Source organism: Rhamphochromis longiceps, linkage group LG6 (genome assembly GCF_057381845.1).
Source record: "Rhamphochromis longiceps isolate RC_006_pf linkage group LG6, R_longiceps_female_GT1.1, whole genome shotgun sequence".
Taxonomy (NCBI): domain Eukaryota; kingdom Metazoa; phylum Chordata; class Actinopteri; order Cichliformes; family Cichlidae; genus Rhamphochromis; species Rhamphochromis longiceps.
In genome coordinates this window covers 8,624,563-8,646,832 of record NC_140562.1, presented here as the reverse complement: position 1 = coordinate 8,646,832, position 22,270 = coordinate 8,624,563, and the positions used below count along the sequence as shown (strand labels likewise).

Here is a 22,270-nt window from a genome sequence, read left to right as displayed (position 1 = left end):
AAAATATTAAGGGGCTACATGTGCACAGAAACCAGAGCGTCCCGGGTTTACTGGCATCATACTGATTATTAATGGGAAGAGGAAGGAAGTGTGATTAGTTTAACAGCTTGACTTCTGTCTTCTACTTACTGAACTGATCACTGAAAAACATTACCGTTAAAAGACAGCACCTTTCTCTATGGTAAGTCGAGGTTCATGTTTTAATGTAGTTATTTGATCGATTTTTTTACAGTAAAATGCAATAACTCAATTTTTTACTGATGTAATTTTCTTTGAAGTAGCAGAGAAAGATGAGAGGAGCAGCCATGAGTGTAACTGCAGCAGCAGTGAGTGGATTTGTTGGACTGCTTCTCACTGTGTCAGGTACTGAATACCTAAATTTTACAACAAAGGCTAAGCGAGTTACATTTACTTTAAAAGTTTACAAATATGATGTTTAAAATTATTGTGTTCATTAAAGAGGGATATTATTGTGCCAATGAACTGGTCTCCACAGATAAAGATTTTCACATATTCAGCATCTCTCATTAGCTTTATAAATACATAGACATGTAGACATAGGACTGTTTGATATAACTTTCTGTGGGTCTGATAGTAGTTTATCTGAAGGATTCAGTGATGAGTGTCTGTACTAAAAAAGGGAACCAAACCTCATAAATTAATTTTCATAACTTTCCATTCTGTATTTAGCTACTTGTAAATGAGCCGTTAGAGACCTACGAATACAGCAACAGGAGCATGAAGCACTTCTGTTTTATGTAAAACTCATCATCAGACTCATTAGAGAGAAGAGAAGTAAAAGATGAACATCTGGGACTCACAAAAACAGCGTTTAGGTTACAAAGTCCTATTTATCTCCTCCTGCAGGCTTGCAGTCTCTTTGTTCACTATAGCTTAATACATGAAGAAATCCCAACTCATGAACATAAAGTGTGACAGTGTGATGAAAAAGAGAGAGCTCTACTTTCATAGTAACACATCTTTTTTGGTTTCCATGTTTTCTTAGAATAAAGAAACCTTATACAAGTGTTTCCATTATTAATGTCACTGTGATTGTGTCTGTAGTGTCTGATGTGCTCTGTGTTACAGCGGTACTGGGTCAGACTGGTTGGTCAGTGACTTACACTTCCACTCACATCTGCGCATTAAAAGGATCAACAGTGGACATAGGCTGCAGCTACAGTTACCTAAACAATAGGAACCGTGGAATCATGGTTCAGGAAAGATTTTGGTTTATTAGAAATGAGTATTATGGGCCAGTGGATTTGAGAACAGACCCAGACTACACAGGGCGGGTTGAGCACCAGTTTCATGAGAAGGACTGCACTCTGAGGATCACAGACCTGAGAGAGAGTGACTCAGCTGAGTACAAGTTCAGATTCATGACAAACCAGTATGGTGGAAGTTATACTGGCTCACCTGGAGTCACTTTGACTGTCACAGGTAAGATTTTCATTGAAAATAAATATTGTGTTTGTCTTTCAGTCACTTGCTTTTAGCCATGTTGCTTACATTCAACCTGCTCTGAAGGTTTGTTTTTCCGTGTTCATTCACTTTGATGGTTTAGTTAAAATGAAGACGATTTGTTCTTTCCTTCCATATTCAGACCTGCAGGTGAAGAGAAGAAAATCATCAGCCCACACAGAGCTGCAGTGTCACAGCAGCTGTGATGTAATTGATCCTCCATCATATGTTTGGTACAAAAATGGACAGAAAATAGAGGAAGAAACATCTCTGCGAGTCTCTGTTGGAGGTGATGACAGCAGCTATTCCTGTGCTGTTAAAGGACATGAGGGTTATCGCTCTGCTGCAGTGTGTGAGTTTACTCCACAGTGTCACTATGAAATGTCATGTAACATGTGAAATAAAATCTTCAATATTAGGGGAAAAAAAATCACAATTTAAAGATTTTCATCTCCTCCAGATGATCCAAAGCTTCCCTCTGTGTCAGTGAGTCCCTCTGCTGAGATAGTGGAGGGCAGTTCAGTGACTCTGACCTGTAGCAGTGATGCTAACCCAGCAGCTAGTTACACCTGGTACAAGGAGGATGGTCAAACACCTCTGAGTAAGGAGTGGTGGCTCTCCTTCAGCTCCATCCAGCCCTCTGACTCTGGACAGTATTACTGTACTGCTGAGAATGACCTGGGGAAGAGGACATCTGAATCCATCTTTATTGATGTGAAATGTGAGTGAATCTGCTTCAGTAATAGGTTTTCTTAAATGCATTCACTACCTTTCAAATGTCCTTAGTCCTTTTGTTTCTTCTATATTTCTCATTCACTCACACTGTGCCTAATAATCTGGCACTGTTTAATCTGTAGGAGGGATCTTATCAACAAATGTCTGTGTTGTTCTAACTTTTCCTGACAGACAACAAAACATTCACCAAGAACACAAAAAAGAAACCATTATTTCTACTTACTACTTACTACTTGTTTTGAAATCTGTCATCAGTGATCTACACATAACACAGGAACAACAACTATAACTATATCACTGGGTGTGAATAACAGAAAAAATAGAATTTAACTGCAATAGATTCATTCTTTAAAAAAAAAAAAAAAACAAGACTCCATATTCTAAAATGGTGCTGCACTCAGGTATGCACCACAAGTCATAAAAAAAATATATTTTCTTTTATAGAAACGGAAATATAGAGAGAGACTGTTAAAATGATATGGATTTTTGGCTGGAGAGTAGAATTTAAATTTGAAGGAGTCTTCACACAGTACTACATATCCCTACAACTCACATCGGTAAACACACACACACACACACTGATATTTGGTTATCTTGTTAATTTTAATAAATCTTGATATCTCCTCCAGATGCTCCAAAGCCTCCCTCTGTGTCAGTGCGTCCCTCTGGTGAAATCAAGGAGGGCACTTCAGTCACTCTGACCTGTAGCAGTGAAGCTAACCCAGCAGCTACGTATGTCTGGTACAAGATAAATGGAAGAACACCTCTCAGTAAAGAACGGCAGCTCTTCTTCAGCTCCATCCAGCCCTCTGACTCTGGACAGTATTACTGTATAGCTGCTAATACAGTGGGAAGTAGGACATCTGAATATGTTTCTATTAATGTGAAATGTGAGTGGGAATAATTTCATATATTTCACCCATCACACTTCTGTCTTTCATAGTGAGATGTTTTTTTTCTGTCCTTTTAAATATTTTTTAACATGAAGATTAATTTGAGATTGAAATACTAGACTTTCCGATGTTACATTATGTCAATATTTTATCATTTTCCCAAAATACTAAATGATTGTATAAATATATTTTCTTTTCCAGATGCTCCAAAGTTTGTGTCAGTGATGGTGAGCCCTTCTAATGAATTCAGGGAGGGCGGATCATTGACTCTGACCTGTAGCAGTGATGCTAATCCAGCAGCTCAATACTCCTGGTACAAGAAGAATGGACAAAAACCTCTCAGTAATGAACAGCAGCTCTCCTTCAGCTCCATCCAGCCCTCTGACTCTGGAGAGTATTACTGTAGAGCTCAGAACAAAGTGGGGAGGAAGAAATCTGAATATACCTCCATTGATGTCAAATGTAGGTGAACAAGTTTACCGTTTTACTCGATCACTTGCTTGTTTCCGATGCTATCCAATATAGATTTTGGGCCCCATCTCAAGATTTCCAGAATCTTTTGATGATATCATGTACTGCAGATGATCATGTATTGAAAGTCTTCACAATTTTACATTGAGGAACATTTTTCTGAAGTTGTTCCACAATTTACAGATAAGATTTTTTGTACCCAACCAAGCTAATTTTTTTTTTACCATTATTCTTTTCTTAAAATGATACTTTTTCCTCAGACATTTGATCTTTTCTCTATGCTCTATTTTGAAACATAACATAAGATTATGAGATTATCAAATCAGTGTCCCCACTGACACTTTAGGTAATAGGGTTATGTAAATATAGTGTAAACATTAAATCGATTGGCTGATGAAGTCATGATGTGGCTGAGAACACATCTCTGCTAGCACCATCCAGATCTCCTCACTGAGAAGCTCCTGTAGCATTAGATTCATTGAGTTGTTTGATTTGATCAATAATTCAACCTTTGAAGGAACTAATAACATGCTTTTGTCTCCCTGTGTTTCCTGCAGATGCTCCAAAGCCTCCCTCTGTGTCAGTGAGTCCGTCTGGTGAAATCACAGAGGGCACTGCAGTGACTCTGACCTGTAGCAGTGATGCTAACCCAGCAGCTACGTATGTCTGGTACAAGAAGAACAGCCAACCACTCAGCAAAAACCCACAGCTCATCTTCAGCTCCATCCAGTCCTCTGACTCTGGACAGTATTACTGTAGAGCTGTGAACAAGCTGGGGTCAAAACTTAAATCCATCACTATTGATGTGAAATGTGAGTGAAACTATGTATAGGCTATAGTAAGTGAAAATATGTATAATATCATCTTTCTTCTCCTCTGTCTATTTCATGATTACAGTCTGCAGTGACATTTATCACAGGTCAGACAGAGGAGAGCACGGCAGTGATTCTGCTGGTGATTTAATAATAATAACTCTTAAAGGAAATTCAAGGCTGCATGAGGTTTTAAAAACATGCATATTGCTCAACTTCTCTTCATTACTGAGAAAGTTTACATTTTAAACTGATGATACTGTAAGAACGTTTTATGCCAAGCTTGAAAAGTGGTTAAAAATGTATGGATAGATGATCTAGCCCTGCGAGAGGTTTAAAAGCTGTTCAGGGTGTATTGACGAGTGTGAGAAAATAGATGATAGTGACAATGACTTAGATGAGAATAACAACATCCAAGCATTGGCAGAAAAACACAAAGTTCCAGAAAAATTCTCAATGAAATGAACCTTTTGAGACTGGACAGAGTGTCACACCTTCATATTCTGCTGGTGTGAATGTTAATAACAGCAAACATGCTCATTTTACTGAAAGAACAGACAGTTGTGGAGTTAACAATAATAAACTGTCATTTGATCAGCTTATATTGTGTCTGAGGATGTTGAACTCCAGAACTCGACACTTACAGACTTGTTTGATGTGGTCAAAAATTCAAACATTGAGGTTTTTGATTTGGTCAAGTTTTCAGCCGTTGAAGGAAATAATACCATGTATTTATTTCCCTTTGTTTTCTCCTCCAGATGCTCCAAAGCCTCCCTCTGTGTCACTGAGTCCGTCTGGTGAAATCAAGGAGAACATTTCAGTGACTCTGACCTGTAGCAGTGATGCTAACCCAGCAGCTGGTTACACCTGGTACAAGGCAAACAATCGAACACCTCTCAGTACAGATTCACAGCTCTCCTTCAACTCCGTCCAGTCCGCCGACTCTGGAGAGTATTACTGTACAGCTGAGAACAGGCTGGGAGCATCAACACCTAAAAAACTTTCCGTTGATGTGAAATGTGAGTAAAACTGGTTGTTTCTTTAAGCTGATTACTCAGCGTTTGTTAACATTAACAGTCAGCTGCTACAGATCAATGAGCAGCTGCACTGGATGATGTAAAGGATGTATCATTTAGTAGCTCAGACTATGCTGTTAAACTGTGCTATATAAAAGTTCAAATACACAGTTACAAATGTTTTTTCCTCCAGATGCTCCAAAGCTTCCCTCTGTGTCAGTGAGTCCCTCTGCTGATATAGTGGAGGGCAGTTCAGTCACTCTGACCTGTAGCAGTGATGCTAACCCAGCAGCTAATTACACCTGGTACAAGGAGGATGAAGACTCACCAAAAGCATCAGGACAGAACTTCACCATCACTGACATCACACCTGAACACAGTGGGAGTTATTCCTGTGTGGCCCAGAACAACAGAGGACATCATTACTCCACCTTACAGCTGACTGCATCAAGTAAGTGAAACCAGAAATGTTGATTAAACACTGAAAGTTATAACTCACCATCTGGACCTGGTGTGCCTTCCATTCAAAGGGCACTGCTCTTGTTAAATTATTTCTGTTTGGGGGAAACTATACTGTTCTCTGTTTGTGTATGTGAGTCATAAGCGACACATGTAGTTGTCTCATGCAGCTTTCTATTTTTAATCAGACTGGGGATTTTTGGTTTGCTTAAGTTTAAGTAATTAAGTGAGATTAAGTTTTATAAAGCCATTGACTTACAGTGGTGATGTCTAAAATTGGGGTCACACCCTTAACTCTAAATGATTTGACCACTTTTCTTTGTTAGGAGCAAGGAAACCAACAGTTATATCAGGAGTCTCTGCTATTCTCCTGGCTCTCCTACTCGTCTCTGTCATCCTATGGATCATGTGAGCAGATGCTAAGTGTCATTTATTGTGTAGTTGAGTTTGTAATATCAGTGCACTTAGCACTTTGAACTAACCATTAAAAATGAATTATCCTGACCAGAAAAAAGAGATCCCCCAAGCAACAACAGCCTGAGCCTGGAGAGAGACCGGACACTATTGAACAGGTGAGAGGAGAGAGGAGGTGAACTATGTTGGTACAAAAGAAACAAAAACACATTCTAGCATTAAAGTGCAGCACTCTGTAGGTTCCAACAAAAAAAAGACAAAAAAAAAAAAGTTCTCTCTACTCTTCTTTGTAGTCAAAGTTAAAGCACTGATTTTAATCTTTTATGAATTGTACATTTCTTATGTCTACAGCTGCAATCTGCAGATGGCGAAGTCGTCTATACTGCTCTCCGCTTTGTCAAACACAAGGCAAATACGGTCCAAGCCAACATCAGACCAGCCCAGGCCAAAAAACACAAGGAAGAAGACGAGAGGGTCGTCTACTCCGCTGTCACTTTCAGAAGTGCTAGTACTTCCCCTAGGTCAGTGGCTTCTCGTGTGTTTACAGAAATAAAACAACTTAATTCAGTCTGTTTTGAGCTTTTTGTGATATCTGTTCAGCAGAATCCAGACCACAACTCCAGAAGATGCAGAGGATCCAGCTGCTCTGTACAGCACAGTCAACAGACTTCCCAGACATGGAAAACCATCTCTCTAGCAGACTTTTTATCCACGGTAATGTTTTAAAATCTTTATGAAGTCCTAAGTATGCATCCAGCACTCCTGAATACAGTTACATCAAAGACAATTTTAAATTTGACTGACCTTTTTGAGTTCTCTCTCCAACTTCTTCACACAGATGTCATAACTAACCTGTATGAAATTGAGCAGCATTGTGTTTAAGGTCATTTCTATCATTTTATGGGCACTTTTCCATTGTCACAAGAATCGCTACTCTTCCTGAGTTATTGGTCAGATATTAATGAAACATATACATGTTACAGTAACTTATTAATAGTGATGACTCTTGATCCAGATGTGCTAATGACATAATTAATAATATTTTCTTGTTTCTTTTGTTTCCCTGTGCTCTGGATTATTTTGGTTTTTACTGTAATTATTCAACACCAAAAATGATTGTAATTTTTTTTCTTTTACCCGTATGTAAAATACTTTCTGTGATGTATTAATACATCACTAACTTCACAATTATTAGCAATAAGGAGCCACTTAATCAAAAATATACTTATAGGTCCCTCTAAATGTATTTCCTAACATTATTTTTGTTTTGTTTTTGGCAGCAAAGAATAAAGCCTCTGTCCCTGCCTCACCCCTCCTTATTTCATGATTTGGTTTGTAAGATTCTAAGATATATTGCAATTCTCTGTACATGGGCCTCCAATTCTGTCTCCTCCAGCGTTTGCAATTAGTTCAAAAATGCCTCAACACACCTCTTAACTGGCACCAGAAGGCATGATCACATCACCCCAGTTGTAGCCAATCTACACTGGCTCCCTGTTAAATACCGTATCGTTTTTAAAATCTTTCTGTATACTTTTAAATTTTTAAATAACCTGGTGCCCAGTTACCTAACAGACCTTCTTGGCGTGTATAACCCCAAGAGAGCACTCAGATCCTCTAACCAACTGCTCTTAGTGCAACAAAGGCCCTGACGAAAGACCAGAGGGGACCAAGCTTTTGCAATTGCAGCACCCAAACTCTGGAACAATCTTCCTATCGATGTTCGCATGTCAGATTCCATTCAATCGTTTAAATCACACTTAAAAACTCACCTTTTGAAGCAAATTAGACTTCCACCTGGGCCCTATTTCAGGAAGCCGGTTTAGTGCAAACTCTGAGTAAGTATACCCTGAGTTAACGAAAACTCTGGGTTTTCGGTTTCACAAAGCGAGTTTAGATTAATTCTGAGTGAGTTACTGTGACGACACACTCCGTGAAGCTAACCTGCCCCCTAGCAGGTTTACTTCAACTAACCCTGACCTTCTCCGCCTCTTTGTCAGAAACCTGACTGTAGGAAGTGTCAGACATGGCGTGCCCCTTCCTTGAAGAGCCAGTAGATGTTGAAGCCCAAATTCTCTGCAGAGCTCTCCGCCGGGAGAGAGTGATCAGAGCGCGTTTGGACATTTTATCATTTCCTGATGATTTTCTGTGTGAACGTTACCGTTTTTCAGCACAATCTATAATTCATTTGCATAACATCCTCAGGCCTAATATTGCTCATGTGACACATCGCGGACATCCTCTCAGTTCTGTACATATTATTTGTATTGCACTTCGGTTTTTTGCAAACGGGAGCTTTCTGTATAATATTGGTGACGCTGAGCACGTTTCCAAGGCTACCGTCTGTCGGGCAGTCAGGAATGTTACAGTTGCACTGAAACGTCTCCTGTACTCGTTTGTGGTGTTCCCCGGTCATAGACCCACAAGATTTATCAAAGAGGGATTCCAAAAAATTGCAGGTATCAGGATGAACAAAACTTAATTCATGATGTGGTGATACTTGAACTACTACTTAAATTTTACATTTATTCTCACGGTTCCCAGGCGTGATTGGCTGTATAGATGGCACTCACATTCCAATCATTGCTCCTTCAGTAAATGAAGGAGACTATGTGAACAGGAAGTCTTTCCACAGCATTAATGTACAGGTACATAGTTCCCTGTAGCATTTCAAACTAACAAATTATTTCATTATAGTAATGGATGCTAATTTGTGTTCTCTGCACTGTGAAGATCATATGTGATGCTGCCAACATTATCACAAATGTGGAAGCCAACTGCTCAGCCTCTGTGAGTGGTGGTGGTGGAGGACCCCCACCTGTTTTTCGGGCCTCCGCTTTTTTTCTGTTGGCTATAACGGGTCACATTTGAGCATACAGAGTAAGCAAATATGTACTTGTAATGTGCTCAGATAATTTCAATAAGTGCTTACAGAGGGGAAATTAATGTAGCCTCTAACTGCAATTAATTTACATCGGACAAACAGACCAAGCACTATGGCTCGTAATACAATTACACCTTACCTGTTTGGACTATATTTTTATATTTCATTTTTACTTGCTGCCAGGAACGTTTGGGGCCTGTTGGGTTGCACCTGCGCTCACATCACATCACAAAATCAAATGTATAAAATAAAAAATAAAATAAAATAAAATAACGTGTTAAATGGGTGGAAATCCCTAGATCAATGTTTAAATTAACACTCACGCATTGACTCTGTCGGCTATGTTTTGCCATGCATGCTCCCTTTCTTTTGCAGCTGAGGCTGTGTTACTTTTTTTCCACAGAATTTGCATGTTATCGGCATATGCTGCCATCAGAATTTCGGCCTCAAGCGCTGTAAAATGCATTGACCGCGCCTTCTTTCCCTCCGTCTCCATGGTGACTCGCTTAATCTGTGCTCCACTAATCAGGGCTTTATGTATCCTCGTGCGCGCGCTTAATTTGGGGTTAAAGCAACTCCGCGTTGACTGAACTAATTGTTATCAGCCTTTCTGAAACCGAATATTCCGAGTTGGACAGTTTGGGGTTACTCAACCCTGAGTATCGTTTTTCACTCTGAGTTTTCTAAACCGGCTTCCTGAAATAGGGCCCTGGTCTGCAGTTGTGCTATGTAACTGTAACTATAACTGTTTTCAATTGTTTTTAACTGTTTTTGTTGCCTTTGTTGTAATCTGCTTTGCTACCTTGTGTGAAGCACTTTGTCCTTTTTAAATGTGCTATACAAATTAAATATTGATTGACTGATTATTGATTGATGTCTCTGTTAAAGGTGAAATCTGGGTTTAAAAAACTGACAGACAGTTGGAAATTAAACTCTGAAATCCATATAAAAGAAACTTCTTGAGTTTCCCAGTATTAGTTATATTACTTCATTTCAGACTGAAAAATAATGTGTTTGTGTTGCTTTAGCCAACATGCATCAGCTATATCCAAAAGTCTACAGAAAAGCCTGCCTCTCTCCGTTTACCTTTGAGCTGCTGTGCACAGATTTGAGCCTTTGTCAAACACTCTGAGTTTATTAATGAATTCTTAGAAAAACAGAGTCAGGTTAGAATTTAATACTGCTTCACCTCACCTTAAAATGCTTCACTGCAGCAGTTTGATCATGAAGGCAATTTTTGAGCTGTCAAAAGAATATATCTGGCTCTCATGCTGAAACACTAGAGAGCAGCAAAATTCAGTTTCTTGAAGTGGAATGGCAGAAAGGATCATAATTTGTTAGACTCCTCTCAGGAACCATGTTTGAAATCATGCTTCAGATTTTCTTTTTTTTATAAAGCTTACATCAGTATCAGGTGAACAATCCCATCTATGAGTTGAGTGGGGTCTTCGTCAGGTAATGCTGCTTTGTTAGTCGAGTAGTTATTTTCAACTACACCCATTTTCAGGTTTCATCACTCATTTAATTTAGTGGATTTTAATTATGGCTTTCCTGAAACACCCAAGGAATACGTGTGTTCTTCCAGACTAAATAATTATTTACTTATTACCAAATCTCTAAACTACTATGGATCAACTCACTGAAATAAAAAAATATAAAAAACAATTTAAAAAACACCATAAAATCCTCAAAAAGCTCAGTCTGTCATAGAAAATGGAATCTGGCCTGAAAACTTTCACATCTTCTCTTGAAATATAATAATAAGATGTCTATGGCATTTCTGTATTATAAATATGTGAACAGTCTACAGTAGTAGTATAGTATACAGTCCACATTTATACCATTCCCCAACTCCCACAAAGGGAGTGGAGCAGTTGTTTTTTGGGGATCCCTTTAGTATAATGGGTTCTCTGTGGTGGAGCCCATATATGTTGCCCACAGGATTACCTTTTGTGGGCCCATAAAGACAAAATCGGTATGGATCCTACATGGGCCCCACTGTCAGTCTATGCAATATAAAGTACTTTGAAAATGCCTTTCCTTGTGATAAATAAAAGTTGTAAAACTGAGAATTTCTCTTTCTCTCTAAAAGTGGCCTTGGTGAGCTGTGGTTTGGCATTAGAACACCACAAATTATTCCCTCAAGACTTTATAGGAAATATTAAGAGTGCTGTATATGGATTGGAAAACCACAGCAGTCCCAGATGTACTGACTTCATGCCTAATAATAACTCGAAGAGGAAGGAAGTGTGCTTGGCAGAGGCGGAGCCAGACATTTGAAACACCCGGGGCTTAGCCCAAAGAGTAGTATGCATGTGGGATTTTTTTTTTTTTTTTTTTTGGGGGGGGGGGGGTGTAGAAATGACTAAAAGATTAATAGGCTCTGTTCAAAAAAGAATGACTTCATATAGGGAAAAATATATATCACATGTGCAGGACACCTTAAACTAGTTTTTTAATTAAGCAGCAAGGCAGAACAAGGTCAGGGCTGTATCAAGACACAAGGCCTAAACCCCAATTTAACCAGACCCAGAACTGATCCAGAATTAAAACAGGACTACAACAGTTCAAAATCAGGACTACTGAGGACTTAACCAAGACAGAACCAGAATCAGAACTAGATGATAGCACTAAAAATCATCATAGACCTGCACTACACTTATTTTTTAATTCTACCAAAGTACAATATTTAGATTGAGAAAAGTTTATATAATTATTTAGCCTTGTTGTGCAAACAAGCCTGCAGAACGTAATAAATACAGAATTTGAAAAATAACAAACCTAAAAAGAAACACTAGGTACGAGATACATGAGGACCTATGATACGGTGATACTTTTGGTAAACAACCATTTGACTAACATGTCTGTCTCACCTGCTCTTGTTCATCTGTTCTGTCCTCGTTCTCCTCTCTCTCCCTCTTTGTGCTGACAATCATCAAATATACAGTTGAAACCAGATATTTACTCTTCAGATAAAAACACTTTTTTAATTGTAACATCAAATCAGACTAAATGTTTATTTCTTTAGATTGATAAATATAAAAAACATATTTGTTAACTTTAAGAGTAAAGAGAGAAACTATCTGTATTTCTTAATTGCAAATGGCACCAAATTGTATTCAAACTGAGCCACACTTATGGAGCTCCACAGTTCTTTTCCTGGTGTTTTGGTTGACATCTCTTGATTTTCCCATTTCAAAGAAACAGGCTCTGTGTTTTGCCTTATATGCATCCACAGCTGTGCCACCAGTTTACTCACATGGACTCTACTAACCTATCAGAAGCTTCTTCAGCTCAGAATGGAATCGTCTGGAGTTTTCTTATTAATTAACAATAAATTTAGTGTACATGTACTCCTAAATTTGATGAAAGTGATAAAAATAGCTCTGTCTCTCTTTATTCTGAAATTTAACTAATTCAAAATATATTTCAATATTTATCTAAAACAAAAATTTACTCTAAATTGATGTTGTACAGTAAAAATGTTTTATGTTTTCTCCCTAAAGTGTATGTAAATATCTGGTTACAAATGTGAATATCCTGCTGTGTACTGAAATCCCTCTTGTTTTGCATAGAAATATACTGAACAACATACAAAGCATAATATATAAAATAACATTTACCTGAGTTTTTTCTTTGAAAGAAGCCTCTAATGTCCATTCTTATGTTTCAGTACATAACTGAAACCGATTTAGTCGGGGAGGGTAAGAACTGAAAATATGAAATAAACACACGTAAGCTAAGACTCTAAAAAAATAGCATTTGTTCGGCTTTTCATTTTGCCATTTGTTGATTCACTTGAAGAGCAAGTAACGTAATATTGGTCAAGTGATCAGTTTCATATCAATCTTTCGTGATGCACCGTCATATTTACATTATTTGTACGGCACGAATGATTTGCTTTGGTACCTTGTCAAACTTAAGCTCTCCTTAGTATGGCTGGCTCCGTCTCTCCAACAGCGCACTCACGGGCAGCAGCTGCCCCGCCCCCTCGCTCAGTCGCTTAGTGCCTGAGCTTGGATCATACCAATATCAGGGGGGGATTCACGCACAGTCGTAAATTCCCACAGTGTGCACTATGTGCTTCGAATATTGTGTGTACTTTTTGTTTTATACAGTTGTCAGCCAGGCATCTAACTATGAAAAAATTACACTCCAAAATACCCCGGGCTTCTGACAAAACAACCCGGGCTTAAGCCCCGTAAGCCACCCCCACGCTCCGCCCCTGGTGCTTGGTCTAATAGCTACAGTTCTGCCTTCTGCTTACTGAACTGATCATATGAGAACATTGTCATTAGAAGACAACATCTTTCTCTATGGTAAGAAGACTTTGTTTACATTCTTATTTTATTGCACAGTGAAATGCACTAACTCAATTCTTTACTGATGTAATTTTCTTTGAAATCACACAGAGAGATGAGAGGAGCAGCCATGAGTGTAACTGCAGCAGCATTGAGTGGATTTATTGTCCTGCTTCTCACTGTGCCAGGTACTGAATACCTAACCTCTACAATGAAGGTCCTTTTCAGATGAAACTAAAAGAGATATATTTAAAAAATTACAAATGCATCACTTCCCATTACCATGCATTCTTTATTGAGTTATATTATTGTTTTGGTAATAAGATTTGGTAAAAATGTTGACATATTCAGCAACTTTCAGTCTTTTAAGAAGGATAGACATGGATAGGACTGTTTGAAATGTGCAGCACAACATCTGGGTCTGGGTCTAGTTTATCCGAAGGAAACTGACTCTGCACGAGAAAAAGAAAAAAAAAGGAAAAGGAAAAAAAGGAACCAAACCTCATCACTGCATTTTCATAACTTTCTATTCTGTGTTGGTTACTAGCAAATCAGCCCTTAGAGACCAAAAAATACACTATAAAAAGTTTGTAAAAACAACAACAACAAAAAACAACAACCAATAACTGCCACTTGGATACCAAAAATAGTAAAATAAAATAAAGGAAATTTACCATCACATTAAAATCTTTTTCTGCATGAAAATACAGACAATGGTAAATTAAAATGCAGTTGTTTTGCAGGCAACTGCTGTTGAGATTTGGCTTTGCATAAATAAAATTGAAATTAAAATTGAATTCCATTTTAGCTTTGCATTTACATTAAATCTTGCAGATTCTTATAAAAAATTAAATATTAAATTAAAAAACTTGATTTACCTAATAGCATGGTCAAACTGTCTGATAAAATGAATGAGACTTATAATTGCAGAAAAGTACTGTTATTAGTGGGGGTTTTATAATGTAATTTGATGTGAAAAGTCTTTTTTTTTTTATTAATGTAATAAAATAGTGCAATACAATTGGTAATAGAGATTTAGTGACAAAGTGGCATAAAGCCACTGTGGTATAATCCATAAAACCCTGTAACCTGCAGTGGTCTCCCTGTGTAAAGTTAATTTTCATCCTATGTCTCTGCTCATAAAATGAAATACTGTTGAGGTTCGACCTACACCCCTTGTTCAGAACTAAAATACAAAATCTGATTGGTGCTGATTTAACCCTTTCACTTTTTAATATATAAAAAAGTAATTCCAAAAATATTTTGATACTGTTAGTGTTAGACACTTTATTTTAAGTACAAACAATAATTTAAGGAATCTAACATTTACATAACAATCAATAAATATGACGATCTCTTAAGAATAACAAAACAGAATTTACGTTTCTGTTTTTATTACTTTTTATTATTTTTATTATTATTACCAATTTTGGTAATATAAATGCACCACTTGTGAAATGACCATATACCTGTTGACAGTTTAATAAAAGTCGCAGATGTTATGTACTCACTTAAAAAACTGTGCACTCATTTGTAAAAAGTTTCCCCACCATTTTTAAAACTTTAATTACACAACATGTAAAGAAATGAATAAATCCATGTAAACTTACAAAATCTATATTTATTTTACTTTAATTTTTTAGTGTCACTTTAAATCTGTACACCAAATTTTAAATATGGATTTACAGCAGTAAACTGCATTTAGCTGTTTTACGTTTTCAATAAACATGGAACGTATGCAAAGTTGTAAATTTAGTAATAAATAAATAAATACAAATAAAAATCATGTTTAATTGCAGCCACAGGTTTCTGAGTTTATTTACATTAGGCGTGTTAATGTATTTATATTTTTTACATCTGCATTGTTTACAGTGTACAGCAGCAGCCAGGCATGCAGAACTTCTGTTCTGCATTTTTATGAACTGCTCTGTCAGACTCACAGTCTCATTAGAGAGAAAACAGTATCAGATGAAATGTTTTTGACTAACTTAGGTTAAAAAATCCTATTTGTCAATTAACATTACGTTTACTCTTGTAATCCCTTTGTTCACTACAGCTTAACAATTTAATCATAAATAATAATGCTATTTAAAAAAGGAAGGAACGCTCTGCTTTTATAATAACATGCAAAGCTTTTTTATTATTTATGTTGCTTTTCATGTTAAAGAAAATGTAAACAAATGTTTTCATTATTAATGCAACTGTGATTGTGTCTGTAGTGTCTGATGTGCTCTGTGTTACAGCGGTACTGGGTCAGACTGGTTGGTCAGTGACTTACACTTCCACTCACATCTGCGCATTAAAAGGATCAACAGTGGACATAGGCTGCAGCTACAGTTACCCAAACAATAGGAACCGTGGAATTATGTTTCGGGAAAGATTATGGTTTATTAGAAATGAGTATTATGGGCCAGTGGATTTGAGAACAGACCCAGACTACACAGGGCGGGTTGAGCACCAGTTTCATGAGAAGGACTGCACTCTGAGGATCACAGACCTGAGAGAGAGTGACTCAGCTGAGTACAAGTTCAGATTCATGACAAACCAGTATGGTGGAAGTTATACTGGCTCACCTGGAGTCACTTTGACTGTCACAGGTAAGATTTTCATTGAAAATAAATATTGTGTTTGTCTTTCAGTCACTTGCTTTTAGCCATGTTGCTTACATTCAACCTGCTCTGAAGGTTTGTTTTTCCGTGTTCATTCACTTTGATGGTTTAGTTAAAATGAAGACGATTTGTTCTTTCCTTCCATATTCAGACCTGCAGGTGAAGAGAAGAAAATCATCAGCCCACACAGAGCTGCAGTGTCACAGCAGCTGTGATGTAATTGATCCTCCATCATATGTTTGGTACAAAAATGGACAGAAAATAGAGGAAGAAACATCTCTGCGAGTCTCTGTTGGAGGTGATGACAGCAGCTATTCCTGTGCTGTTAAAGGACATGAGGGTTACCGCTCTGCTGCAGTGTGTGAGTTTACTCCACAGTGTCACTATGAAATGTCATGTAACATGTGAAATAAAATCTTCAATATTAGGGGGAAAAAAAATCACAATTTAAAGATTTTCATCTCCTCCAGATGTTCCAAAGCTTCCCTCTGTGTCAGTGAGTCCCTCTGCTGAGATAGTGGAGGGCAGTTCAGTGACTCTGACCTGTAGCAGTGATGCTAACCCAGCAGCTAATTACACCTGGTACAAGGAGGATGGTCAAACACCTCTGAGTAAGGAGTGGTGGCTCTCCTTCAGCTCCATCCAGCCCTCTGACTCTGGACAGTATTATTGTACAGCTGAGAATGACCTGGGGAAGAGGACATCTGAATCTGTTTTAATCAACGTGAAATGTCAGTAAATCAACTTTAATAACATTAATTTCTCTTGAACAGTTTCACTTCCTTCCTTATGTCATTATTTGTTGCATATTTAACATTTCCCTAGTTAAAGTGCAGTGATGTCTAAACTAACTGTAAAATATGTCAATAATTCTTCTGAAGCATTAGGTAACTGTATTTTATGCAAATGTCTATATTGTTTAAACTTTTTTTGACAGCAACAAAAAAGCACCAAGAACACAAAAAACTTTTTACTGTTTATTGACATCACTGTGATGTTCCTGTGTTGTATAATCTGTCATCAGTGATCTACACCTCACATACAGGAATGACGACTACATAACAACATCATTTTACATAATTTTGTAAGGACTCACAATAACCATGATGGGGTCTGCTCATGTATCCCGACAACATACAGACAGCCACAATACTTATATTCAGTGTTCTTATTAACATTAATTGATTTTGATAATATCGCCTGCAGATGCTCCAAAGCCTCCCTCTGTGTCAGTGCGTCCTTCTGGTGAAATCAAAGAGGGCGGATCAGTGACTCTGACCTGTAGCAGTGAAGCTAACCCAGCAGCTACGTTTGTCTGGTACAAGATAAGTGGAAGAACACCTCTTAGTGAAGAACGACAGCTTGTCTTCAGATCCATCCAGCCCTCTGACTCTGGACAGTATTACTGTATAGCTGTTAATAAATTAGGGAGGAGGACATCTGAATATATTTCTATTGATGGGAAATGTGAGTGGAACAATTTTTATACATTTTTCTCAAATCCACCAAAAACTTCTCTCTATGATAGTGAGATTTTTCTCTTCTTTTCAAGATTGTATTTACTTATTATTTTCTCTTTTTAAAAATGTTATTTTTCTTTTTCATGTACTGCATCAGATGTCATAAGTCTTTGAGTGATGACTAGTAAATCTGCAATCTTATACTGTACCTCTGATGTAAAATTTGATAATAAAACACTAGAGTTCCAGTTGTTAAAATCTTTTTAATTCCACATCATTTGCCCAATGGTGGTTTGTCTCGCAGATGCTCCAAAGTTTGTGTCAGTGATGGTGAGCCCTTCTAATGAATTCAGGGAGGGCGGATCAGTGACTCTGACCTGTAGCAGTGATGCTAATCCAGCAGCTCAATACTCCTGGTACAAGAAGAATGGACAAAAGCCTCTCAGTAGTGAACAGCAGCTCTCCTTCAGCTCCATTCAGCCATCTGACTCTGGAGAGTATTACTGTACAGCTCAGAACAAAGTGGGGAGGAAGAAATCTGAATATACCTCCATTGATGTCAAATGTGGGTGAACAAGTTTCCAAAAATGTATTCATGTATTTTGAAAAAATATTTGTCCTCAAACATCTGCTTTGTTCTTCTCTCTCCACTTCATAATTCATTTCAGCTGCTGTCGATCCCTGAACTGCTCCATTTCTTCTATGTTTATATGCAACATCTTTGTGAAATCATTTTATGTCTTAATTTTAAAGGATATATTTGCATATATCCTTTAAAATTAAGACATAAAACGATTTCACATGTCAGCCGATCATGATCATTGACTTCCATTTAGTTGTGAAAATGATAAATACTTTCTGTGTTGTTTGATATGTTTAATAATTCAACCTTTGAAGGAACTAATAAACATGCTGTTGTCTGCCTGTGTTTCCTCCAGATGATCCAAAGCTTCCCTCTGTGTCAGTGAGTCCTTCTGGTGAAATCAAGGAGGGCACTGCAGTGACTCTGACCTGTAGCAGTGATGCTAACCCAGCAGCTCAATACTCCTGGTACAAGAAGAATGGACAAAAACCTCTCAGTAATGAACGGCAGCTCTCCTTCAGCTCCATCCAGTCCTCTGACTCTGGACAGTATTACTGTACAGCTGTGAACAAGCTGGGGTCAAAACTTAAATCCATCGCTATTGATGTGAAATGTAAGTCAAATAATTTTCACAAAAATGTCTGTAAATATTTCTACATGCTTGTCTATAATATCATTTTTCTTCTGGTCTGTCTGCTTCATGTTTACAGTCAGCTGCTGTTACATTTAGCACAGGTCAGATAGAGCAGAGCGCGGCTGTGACTGGTGATTCAACAGCTGCTAAAAATGAAGGGAAAGTCTAGGATCTATCAAGTTTAAAAACATATATGATCATCTGTTCTCCATCTGTAGATGATCTGTACTGAATGCCAGAAAACTGCATCTGTCAAAGATGAAACATGGTGTCCCCTGGCGGCTGGAACAGTTTCATACCACAGTGCTCTCTCTCTGTTTTACTCACAACACATACTTGAAGACCTGAACTTTACTACATAAAACTGATTTCAGTGTTTTTAACTACAGTAGCTGGTCCAGAAGATCTCCAGTATAAAGCAGTCTTTATTTAGTTTGTGTATTTTTGTTCTTCTCATTTGTTGTTTACATAATCAAACCAAACCCTGATGTATGCCTAGAAATGCAAACTAAAAGAGAAATATGTCACAAAGCCACACATGCTGTTAAGCATATTGTTTTTTCCAATTAGAAGTAAAATTATCGAAGCTTCTGTAAAACACATCTGTCTGTGGTTTCTAGACAATCTGCAAATCTTTCCTTTACTGACACAGTGATGGTGGAAAGTTTGAACTGGCCTTCATGTTCCCAGAAATGAACTGTAATTTGATCCACTCATTCAGTCACAGTATGTCTGAGGATGACGACATTCCTGCTAACAACATCCAGAACCCTTCACTCCTGTTATTGTACACTTACACAGTTAGTTGATTTGGTCAGAAATTCAAACTACAGTTATTTTCCTGAGTTTTCTCTTCCAGATGCTCCAAAGCCTCCCTCTGTGTCAGTGAGTCCTTCTGGTGAAATCAAGGAGAACGTTTCAGTGACTCTGACCTGTAGCAGTGATGCTAACCCAGCAGCTGCATATGTCTGGTACAAGATGAACAATCAAACACCTGTCAGTACAGATTCACAGCTCTCCTTCAAGTCCATCCAGCCTGCTGACTCTGGAGAGTATTACTGTACAGCTGAGAACAGGCTGGGAACATCAACACCTACAAACATTTCTGTTGATGTGAAATGTGAGTAAAACAGCTTTTTTAGCCTTGTTTTGTTTAGAACATTTTGCCATTTATTCAGATCATAAAGTTACAATGGGACTGAGAACATCTCTCTGATAACACCATCCAAATCTCATTACTGAGAAGCTCCAGTAGCATCAGGTTCATTGAGTTGTTTGATCTGTTTAATAATTCAACCTTTGAAGGAACTAATAACATGCTTTTGTCTCCCTGTGTTTCCTGCAGACAACCCAAAGTCTCCCTCTGTGTCAGTGAGTCCATCTGGTGAAATCACAGAGGGCACTGCAGTGACTCTGACCTGTAGCAGTGATGCTAACCCAGCTGCTACGTATGTCTGGTACAAGAGGAACAGCCAACCACTCAGCAAAAACCCACAGCTCATCTTCAGCTCCATCCAGTCCTCTGACTCTGAAGAGTATTACTGTAGAGCTGTGAACAAGCTGGGGTCAAAACTTAAATCCATCACTATTGATGTGAAATGTAAGTCACACGATTTTCACAAAGACTTTCAACATTCGTCACAGGTCACTTAGTTCAGAGCCTGACTTTGAGCCAGTGATTCAATAACTGTTGATAAATAAAGGGTAATCTAGGCTCCCTGAAGTTTATAATCATGTATATTTCTTATTGTGTGGGGGAACATTCATTTACAGGCTTGTTACACTTAAACTTCTTATCTTTTAAATTGTTCAGGGACTCTAATTCTGAAAGAATCTTAATATTGAACATTTCAATTGAATACTCATATATAGATATTTGCTTGCAGCAAATAGAGGCTGTGTACACTGTTACGTCACGACTAAGAGGTCTAGGGATGTGAGTGTGGGGATCGGTAACAAGTGGGTCCAGAATGGAATGAAAAGGAAACCAGACAGTCAATATATAATATAGCTTTATTACAAATAATCTTGACCAAAAGAGCCAGCAACACCGTTTTATCAATAATGCAAAGAAACAAAGGAAGCAGTTGCAGCAACAAAGGAAAAAACCACCTAACAAATAAAGGAGACACTTCTGGGGCCCACAAGCCCGTCTACTCACTCAACTTAACTCCTCAACACAGGCATGACAGACACACAAAGGACCCTTTCCAACACCTAGAGAACTGGTGTAGAGCCACAGGGGAAAAACCACCACACATACAGTTCATCTCCAGCTTATATAACCTCAGAGAAGTGATTGCTGACTGAGCCCAGGTGGTAAACGAGGCCAATGAACAAGAGCTGTGTCCTGGGGAGAGAGAAGAGTGAGAGAGAGACAGAGGGGTGGAGCAAGAGAGGAGGAGGCGGAGAGAGAACACCACCACACCCACACAAGGACAGTTTCAGGAGGATGATCTGATATCCTCGTGTTGGTGTTGTTCCCAGACCATCATGAAAATGTTGTTCCAGGTTCAACATTGCAAGTGACCAATCACATTGTTGTGACGTTATTCTTTTGCGCACCAAGCCATTCGTGCATTTATGAAATTCCAATGTTGCAAGGACAATATCAATTCTGCTTACTGTTTATTAAAGGGTTACGGTTAGGGTTAGGTTTAGGGTCAGGGTCCGTTGATCGGCGGACAGAGGCGGTTTCTCGCAGCTTAAGTACAGTTTTTTGTTTTACGCCGGTTTTACCCGAAGTCGCAAAAGTATGACGTCACAACATTCTGATTGGTCACTTGCAATGTTGATCCTGGAACAACATTTAGTATGATGATCTGGGAACAACACCAACACGAGGATATCAGATCAACCGTGTCAGGAGGCCCTGCTAGGGCCATAACATACACCAAGAAAAGCAAGGTAGAAGACAGAAAGTGATACTTGCACTCGATGGTTATTGCTGACTTAAGTTTCTAAACATGAAAGCATTAAATTGCTGGATCCTGGAATATCCAGCAATTAATGCGCAGACAGAAACACTCTGATTGCTCAACAACATCCATGTGCGTGTGTATTCTGGTCTAAAGAAATATGCCAGAAATATGTCTGGCTCTGTTCTAAACACTTTGAGTGATTAACAAGGTCAGTGAAATGCTGCTGTGGGAGAGGGACCCAAAGCACTGGCACTAATAGACTTTAATTTCCACCACGGTTGCAAGGTCATAACACAGCTTGAAAAAAAATTCCCCTTCAGATACTAGGACCAGACTGAAGATGATTAAAAAAAACAACCAATGTCCAAAGAACAACATTGAAACACCTTCATAAAACCTGGAGAGCACTTTAGAAACATGCAGTAGGTGAAAGTCTGTCCTCTCTTATGCAAAATTCAGATAAGTGATGGGCGGCTCAAAACCTTCGGACAAATATCAGAGTTTAAAGAAATATGAAGCATAAATCTAACAGTTGTAGCCTAACAGAAAAATCTAAGACATGTTCATAGTATAAACAAAAGTCTGAACAAGTAACAACCCAGCAAACAAAACTG

General features: G+C 38.2%; 1 protein-coding gene across 1 annotated transcript in view; it reads left to right on the top strand.

Moving 5' to 3' along the window:
- Window positions 1–290: 290 nt before the first annotated feature.
- LOC146667460 (basement membrane-specific heparan sulfate proteoglycan core protein-like) overlaps window positions 291–22,270 on the top strand; it is a 36,478-nt gene continuing 14,498 nt past the window's right edge. Inside the window, exons 1-16 of the mRNA XM_085408332.1 lie at window positions 291–363; window positions 1,090–1,443; window positions 1,607–1,816; window positions 1,925–2,185; window positions 2,829–3,089; window positions 3,294–3,554; window positions 4,121–4,375; window positions 5,134–5,394; window positions 5,585–5,842; window positions 6,177–6,258; window positions 6,359–6,422; window positions 6,616–6,772; window positions 6,865–6,978; window positions 15,693–16,046; window positions 16,210–16,419; window positions 16,529–16,789. Coding sequence (XP_085264458.1) covers window positions 291–363; window positions 1,090–1,443; window positions 1,607–1,816; window positions 1,925–2,185; window positions 2,829–3,089; window positions 3,294–3,554; window positions 4,121–4,375; window positions 5,134–5,394; window positions 5,585–5,842; window positions 6,177–6,258; window positions 6,359–6,422; window positions 6,616–6,772; window positions 6,865–6,978; window positions 15,693–16,046; window positions 16,210–16,419; window positions 16,529–16,789 — 3,436 coding nt within the window. The remainder of the gene's footprint in view (window positions 364–1,089; window positions 1,444–1,606; window positions 1,817–1,924; window positions 2,186–2,828; window positions 3,090–3,293; window positions 3,555–4,120; window positions 4,376–5,133; window positions 5,395–5,584; window positions 5,843–6,176; window positions 6,259–6,358; window positions 6,423–6,615; window positions 6,773–6,864; window positions 6,979–15,692; window positions 16,047–16,209; window positions 16,420–16,528; window positions 16,790–22,270) is intronic.